At 52.7% G+C, this 7,423-nt stretch overlaps 1 protein-coding gene across 12 annotated transcripts in view; it reads left to right on the forward strand.

Annotated features, from left to right (window-relative positions):
* TNS1 (tensin 1) overlaps positions 1–7,423 on the forward strand; it is a 167,420-nt gene that overhangs the window by 130,375 nt on the left and 29,622 nt on the right. For all 12 annotated transcript variants that reach the window (XM_015585417.2, XM_015585418.2, XM_015585415.2 and 9 more), the window contains 2 exons: positions 2,926–3,122; positions 4,066–4,141. In XM_015585417.2, coding sequence (XP_015440903.1) covers positions 2,926–3,122; positions 4,066–4,141 — 273 coding nt within the window. The remainder of the gene's footprint in view (positions 1–2,925; positions 3,123–4,065; positions 4,142–7,423) is intronic.

Genomic DNA, 7,423 nt, shown 5'->3' on the forward strand with positions numbered 1-7,423 from the left:
GGCTTCGTGCGGCACACTTGTGCTTATGCGAATAAGTGCGTGTGTGCCTGTGTGGGTGTAGGGAGCGGAGCACATAGAGACGGAGGCCACAGGGAGAGAGAACGGGTCCTAGAGACTGAGAAGGCCTGGGGTCGAGGGCAGTGGAGGAGAGGAGAGCATTGGGGGGAACAGACCTATTTTTATTGTCGGTCAGTCTCCAGGACGTGAGGGAGGGGTGTCCTCTCTCTGACATTGGCTGTCAGCTTCTGTGTAGAGGGCCCAGCATGGCCAAGGAACAATGAGGCTCTCTTCTCTCCCCTCCGCCCTGCCCCGTCTCCCCTCCCGTAGGGACAGACAAGAGAGAGGGGACATGGCTCTCTGGGCACTGAGGGGCAGATCTGGGCCTGCCAAGGGGGACAACAGTGAGACACTGTGTTCAAAGAATGTGAAAGGCCCTGACTAGCCACTGGTGCCGTGGGGCGCTCTGCGGGGGGAGGGGCTGTCCCATGAGAGTGGAATGCAGGGTCTTCCCCTTTCTGCAGAGGGAGGCTGTCCTGCAGCGCCCTAGCTCTTCGGAGGTCATCCTGGCCGCCCCCTTGCCTCTGGACAGAGCCAGTCTGGTGGCAGTGGACAGGAGACTTGAGGAGGTGAGACGGCTCTCAGATGTCTAGCTGCCTCGTGCGAGGGTCTCCCGTCCTCACCGATGGGAAGCTCCTCCCACAGTGCAGCCTCCCCTCTGGGCATCACAGATGTCTGCACTGAACATGGAGGGTGTCCTGGGCACACCGGAGAGAATGTTCTCTGTGCTTCTGGGAGATTCAGGGCCTCAAATTGAAACAGACCCACTTTTCAAGGGCAGACATCAGATCCCACACAGGGAAACTGGCCACCCCTCGCCGAGGCTCAGGGATCTGCCGGCAGGAGGCTGTGGGGCTGGGCGAGCCGGAACCGAGAGCGGCCCTAATGCATTTCTGTTAACCTTGACGCTGAACTTAGCTCCAAACCCCAAGAGCCTTTCCCGAATGGGCCTCCTTTGTCACAATTATTATTAGAAAATCAATGGCTACGTCTGTTTCTCTCTAATGTTTTTGCCAGGAACAAAACGAGCAGTAGTTATGGACCAAGCTGCCCAGGAACCTGAGGGGAAGGGGGCTTGGTGGAGGTGGGAAAAGCATGGCCAAGGGCAGCATTGCTCACAGGCATGGTGGGAGGTGCAGGAGGCTTTTCTGAGGGTTGGGGACAGGATTTGCTCTAGGGTCCCCATAAGCTGCTCAGTCCTCTTAGAGCCATGCTCCATCTTTCATCTGGCCTCTGGCTGAGACAATGTGACCCCCCTCCAGACCCCCCCCCCTCCCGGTTTTCTATTCTGAAAGTCAGGGCACTTCAAGGCGAGGGGCTTATGTACTTTAAGTTGTTTGTAAGTCCAGATCATGGTCTCCATTTGGACTCTTTTTTTCTCAGTTGAGATGGCAGGCGGGCTGCCTCTGAATAATAAATAGCCCAAAGTAGAGACTTGAAACACCACCGAGTACCTTCTGCGTTTATAAATGCGTGCCAGTCCAGCTGCTCTCCAGACAGGGCCTCCAATTATGCGAGAGTGTGAGTGCGTGTCTTGCAGTGTGTGTGTGTGTGTGTGTGTGTGTGTGTGTGTGTGTGTCCGTCCCTGGACTTGGCAGCTGGCAGCTTGTTCTTCATGACAAGTAGGAATGCTTCCCAGCATGTGTGCCTCATGGCAGCCTTAGTGGCTGTGCCAGGCGGGAGCTGGGAGGCCGCCCAGGGCGTGCAGACCCCACTGTGGAAGGTAGATGATGATTCAGTCTGAATGAGGGTGATTTCTGCTTGGCTGCATTGGCGCATTCCCAGGGACCAGCAGTATGTGCATGTGCGTGTACGTGTGTGTGTGCACATGTGCCATGGGACAGTGTTTCCAAGTGTGCTGCCATGAGGCTGGTCCACCCAAGGTTCCAGTCCCATGTGACTTTTGGTAAGTCCCAGCACCTCCCCTCCCCTCACTTGATCTTGGGTAGTGGTGAAGACAGGGCTGAGACTCTCCTGGCACAAGATAATCAGGACTAAGAGCCCATCCTCAGGCTGGGTCTTGGCCTCTGGGACCCAGGAAGTAAGTTTTCTAGGATTCTGGAGCCAGCTCAGTGAAGCAATGGGTTCTGTGCCTCAGCCCAGCTGTGGGAGGAGTGGGAAGGAAGGAAGGTGGGGTTAACAACATCCCCAGGCCTGTGCAATGGAAGAAAGTACAGAAAAGCAGATGGAGCGCATGGCTCCGGCTCTTTGTCTGCTGTTCTGCCAGGAGGAGCAGGGAGGGAACCCGGGCCATCTTTGAGGCAAGAAAAGTTGTGGGTAGCTAAGGAGCCAGCATAAGGGAAGTTGGTAAGAAGTTTCAGAGGTGCAATGGATAAAGTTGGGGAACCCCAGAGAAGGCCAGCAATATTCCAGGGGCCAGCTGGCGTTGGGAACTTTAGTCATGTCTTTGTTTCTTTTTGGGAGCATCATTTGCAAGATGATGCATTATTCACTCTTTATAAAAGTTCTTCCCCACGGGCCTGATGTTGCTTGTTGGTTGATCAGTCGCCTTGGAGACTGTCTGTCCTCCCTCCACCTTCCCTCATTTGCCTGGAAGCTCTGGCCCTCTGCCTCCAGGCCTTGGAAAGAGTTGACATCTGTTTCTTGTATCAGTCTTTTGTGCTCTGGGCCCCAACTCTGTGCGGAGTAGATTCCTGGTGAAGGCCAGCCCAATGTAAGCAGGTCCCCCACCCTGCAGAGGAACCCGGGGTGTGGGCAGAGGGAGGCTGGGGGAGGTGCAGAGGGGAGGCAGGCCCAGCTCCAGCATGGCCCCTGAGCTTGCACTGTTTTCTCTGGGGAAATTCGGCCTGATCAATCCTTTCTCTCACAATATGCTCATTGCTCTCTCTGCCCTACCATTCCTCCCAGGGGTGCAGGCTCGGGAGAAGCAGCCTGCAGAGCCCCCGGCCCCTCTCCGGAGGCGGGCGGCCAGTGATGGACAGTATGAGAACCAGTCTTCAGAACCCTCATCTCCCCGGAGCCCTGGGGTTCGCTCCCCTGTCCAGTGCGTCTCCCCAGAGCTGGCTCTCACCATCGCTCTTAATCCTGGAGGACGGCCCAAAGAGGTGAGTCCTCTGGTGCATTATGGGACTCTGGTGCATCGTGGGGCCACAGCGGGTAGCAGAGCCCACTCGAACTCTCCAGGACCCCGATGGTCAGCTGGGTGGCACTGACTTGTCATTAACCCAGTAAGTTTTCCTCCTTGCATTCTCACCCTAGGGCTCTGGCATGGGGAAATCTGGAGCCCATTTCCTCCCCTAAATGGCTTTTATGCCCCCACATCTTCCATTAACACCGAGACCGAGTTCCCTTCTTGACCCCTAAAGCGTGCGCCTGAGTAGGGCGGTAAGAATCCTGGGTATGACAAGGGGACCACAGTCCCTTCGCTCCAAACCAGATCATACAGACTGACAAAGAGTTTTTGAGCTCTTTCTAGATGAAGGGTTTTATCCAGAGGTCTAATTTCAATGCCAAATATTTACATTTCTGAGACATTTCAGTAGTTTGAGACAGTAGGTTTTAAACTTCAGCCTACATAGCAATCACTGGGGAATTTGTTAACATGTTGATTCTCAAATCTACCTCTGGAGATTCCAGCATGTTAGCACTGGGGCAAGGCCCAGGAATCGGCATTCAAAACACACATCTTGGAAGATTCTGATGCGAGTCGTCCATGTCTGATAAAATCCAGTCTGAGTCATTCTGGACGTGAATGGCTTTTGGATACATCTTTTCTTTCCTGTCTTCTACTGGCACCTGCATCCTCTGTCCCTAGACCCTTCTCTTTGCCTCTTCTGCAAATAGGCATTTTTTTCATTCTCTGTGCAACAGGGAGTTGTTGGGGCTGTGAATAGAAAGGATCGTCCTTTGACCTCTGTGTTTGCCTGGGGAGGGTAGGTGGTCAGGCTGGCGAGGGGCTTTGTGGGCTGGTTAATTGGAAAATGCTTTTTTCTCAAGGTCATGGCCACCAGTGTATCTCCCCCCACTCCCTCTGTTCTTCTTCTGCAGCCCCATCTGCACAGCTACAAGGAGGCTTTTGAGGAGATGGAGGGAACCTCTCCGACCAGCCCACCGCCCAGTGGGGGTAAGAGCTTTCTGCTAAACCCCGTCTTCCCTGGGTCCCCTTAGGCCCCTGTCTCAACCCCTGCCTGTGTAAGCACCCCAGGTCTGGGGTGGGGGCTGCTGGCCAAGTTGGTAGAGCCGGAATCTGCCCCTGCTCATCCCTATGGCTCATTTCACTCCACCTTTCCTCCCCACTTCTCTTCCCTGCGCACTCACACACCTGAGGATGCAACAGGTGAAGGCTTAGGATCCGACCGACAGACTAGGGAGCCCCCGAGCTCCCACAGTGTGCGGTTTTCCCAGTTTTGTGAGTCTTTGCATCCTGTGTACAAAACATCTCCTATCTTAGAGTGACTCTTTGTGATTTGCCAGTGTGTCTCTGAGACAACCCCTTGAGCTTCTTGCTTCTGACTCCCATTTAGTTTCTACCAAGGAAATAAAGGCCCAGAATGTTCAGGCTGACTGAGGCCGTTGGCTTCAGCCATCCTTGGCCTACAGGCTGGAGCGTTTCGTTTGGGCCCCGGATGTGCTCACTGAAGAGTCAAATTCCCAAAGCACAGAGGTACCTCCACCCCAAGAGAAGACCCAGATGAGCACAGAAGTGGGACAGTATCCCCTTTTTATGGTAGAAGAGCCGCGAAGAGCGGCTGGAGGAGGCTCTTGCGGGAAAGTGGTAATGCAGCTGTCCCGGGCTGTGGAGGACTCGGGGTTCCCTTGAGAAGCCCGAGTCAGCAGAGATGGGAGAGACTGGTGTTGCTCCGGGGTTGAGTTGGCCAGGCCTGGCCCAGCTCTGCATTCCCCCCGTGAGAGGGGAGGAGGGTGAGGACGAGAGAGCCGGAGCCGGCCGTGCATTCTCCTGGTGGCTGGCTGTCCTGCGGAAGGAGGAATGTGGCACCAGGACCTGGCCTTACACCAGCAGAACTTGTGTTGGCTGCCATCTTGGGCATGCACGAGGTTGGAGTTGTGACCGAAAGCCATGGTTCTCTCTAGGGTCGTGCTGTCCAAAGGAAATAGATCACAAGCCACGTTTGTGATTTGAAATTTTTTTTAATAGCCACATTAAAAACATAACGGGACTTCTCAGTGCCTTAACCCTGTCTCTCACTGTCCCTCTCACTCTGCCTCTGAGAGGAGGCCACGCTCTGTCTGCGGAGTGTCACCCCTTTTCTAATAAACTCTTCTTTTGACTCTAAAAACAAACAAACAAAAAAACGTAACAGGACACTGGAGAAATTAAATTTAAGGATTTTTTTAACTGAACCCGAGATATCCGAAATAGCGTCATTTCAATAGGTAAATCAATATAAAAATATTAATGAGATGTTTTTCAATCTTTTAAAAAATGTGAAAAGAAACTGGTGAAATTCATTTTCACAGTAGGTTATATTGAACTCCAAAGATCTAAAATATTATCATTTCAACATGTAAAGATACATTGAGATATTTTGTTTCACATGAATCTTTGAAATCTGGTATGTGTGTTACACTTACAGCTCTCTGTGCAGACTGGCCACAATGCAGGCGCTTGATAGCCCCGTGTGGCTTATGGCTACCATGCTAGACAGCAACCCCTGGGCAATTTGCTCAAGAGACAACACCGTGGCCTTTTATGAGTCTGTGGAATCTCTCTCCCTGGTCTTACCCTTCACCTTCACACCTGCTCCGATTCTGTCAGTCTAAACAGCCAGGATCTTGGCCATTACCCTGTCTGGGACAGAAGCCATGTGGGCTGAGCTTGGATTGGGTTTTGCCACTTTCCTGTCCCCATTCTTCTCTCTCTCTCCTTGGCCAGCCCGGGGTGACCCAGTGGGGAGGATAAATCAGAGGTTTCATCCATGCACAGGGCTGGGAGAGAGGACAGAGGCGGAGAAATGCAAAGAATTCTCTCGGGAAGCAAAAGCCTTGCCTGGCTTCAGGGCTACCCACTCGTCTGCCTCAGCAGAAGGGCCAGATCCTGGTGATTGGGGGCCTAAGCAAGTAGGGGGCTGGAGGTGCATGAGAGGAAGCAAGAAAAACCTCCCACACTTGAGGGCTGGAGAGCCTTCGTGGTCATTCCACGGACAGTCGCCTCTGAGCTAGGCTCATTCTTCCATAATTAATTACATTCAAATTCATCTATCTGACGAACATTAATAAGTGCTTGATAAGTGTCTATTGTAAGAACCTCAGTACATGTGTAAAAAGAGAGGATGGACAGAGATATGTAGGCCTAGACCAGCCCCATGCCTCGATGTGTGTATTTGTACAGTTGTCCCCTCTGCTGTATTCTTCTGCTGGGCATCTAAGGATGTAGCGGGGGTGAGTGCAAGACTGGGCCACCCACTGGACCCCTGTGATGTCTCATCATTCCCACGGACGCCTATGCACATACCTGCACATGCGCAAATAAGTTATATGCATTACTTACATTGAGAGATTGTATTTTTTGTTAGTTTCCTTTAGATCTCACTGTCTTTTGGGGAAGGGAAGCAGGGCCAGGGAGGGTACTGGAGCTGCTGTGTAGGTCCTGGACAGCTGAGGGCTGCAGCTCATCTGTTGAAGCTGATGGCAAGGGCCAGGCAGCCTCAGACTCTGGCAGATACACAGATCTGTGTGTCCTCAGGACCCGTGACCTCTGCAGGCTCCAGATGGCCATGATAGGAGATACAGAGCTCATTTCTTTACTTTTCCTCGGAGGTACGTTAGGAGATGTGGCAGCTGCCACCAAGTAATCTCGTGACTGGGCATAACAACCTCTTTGTAGATTAGCTCAGAGTCTGGCCTCATCCTTGGCTGGTGGGACAAAGCCTGACAGCCCTTCCTGACCTGTGTGTTATGTGACACTTCTAACCTGGACAGGCGGCTTGGGAGGGATTTGTGGTTTGCGCAGGGAATTGGTGCTCTTGGCGGAGGCTTGTGGAGATGGGGCTTTTCTCTCTTCTAGAACCCTGAGGTTTGGCGGGCATAGAGAGCTCCATGCCGAGAAACGTTCTCTTTCTGGTTTTTGCAAGGGACTCATTTGGCTGGGGGTCAAAGATCTTAGCTTGGGATCCAGGTTGGGATGGTTTCGCTGGTGATCCCTTCTCTCCCATCTGTCCTTTATAGGATGTGCCTTCCAGATGCTCCATTTTCTTTGGTTCTCGTCTAGGCCGTCTAAGCGCCTTGTTTAGAAAGACTATATATGTGTGGGGGTTCGGTTAGATGAGGGAGGGAGAAGCAGAGGGAAGAGATAATCACGTAGAGAGAGTCTGAGATAGCCAAGGAAACCTGCATGGCAGTTGTAAACCATGGCAGGTACGGGGACCTTAGCAAAGAAATGAAAGCC

The sequence above is a fragment of the Pteropus alecto genome, unplaced genomic scaffold (assembly GCF_000325575.1).
Source record: "Pteropus alecto unplaced genomic scaffold, ASM32557v1 scaffold110, whole genome shotgun sequence".
Taxonomy (NCBI): domain Eukaryota; kingdom Metazoa; phylum Chordata; class Mammalia; order Chiroptera; family Pteropodidae; genus Pteropus; species Pteropus alecto.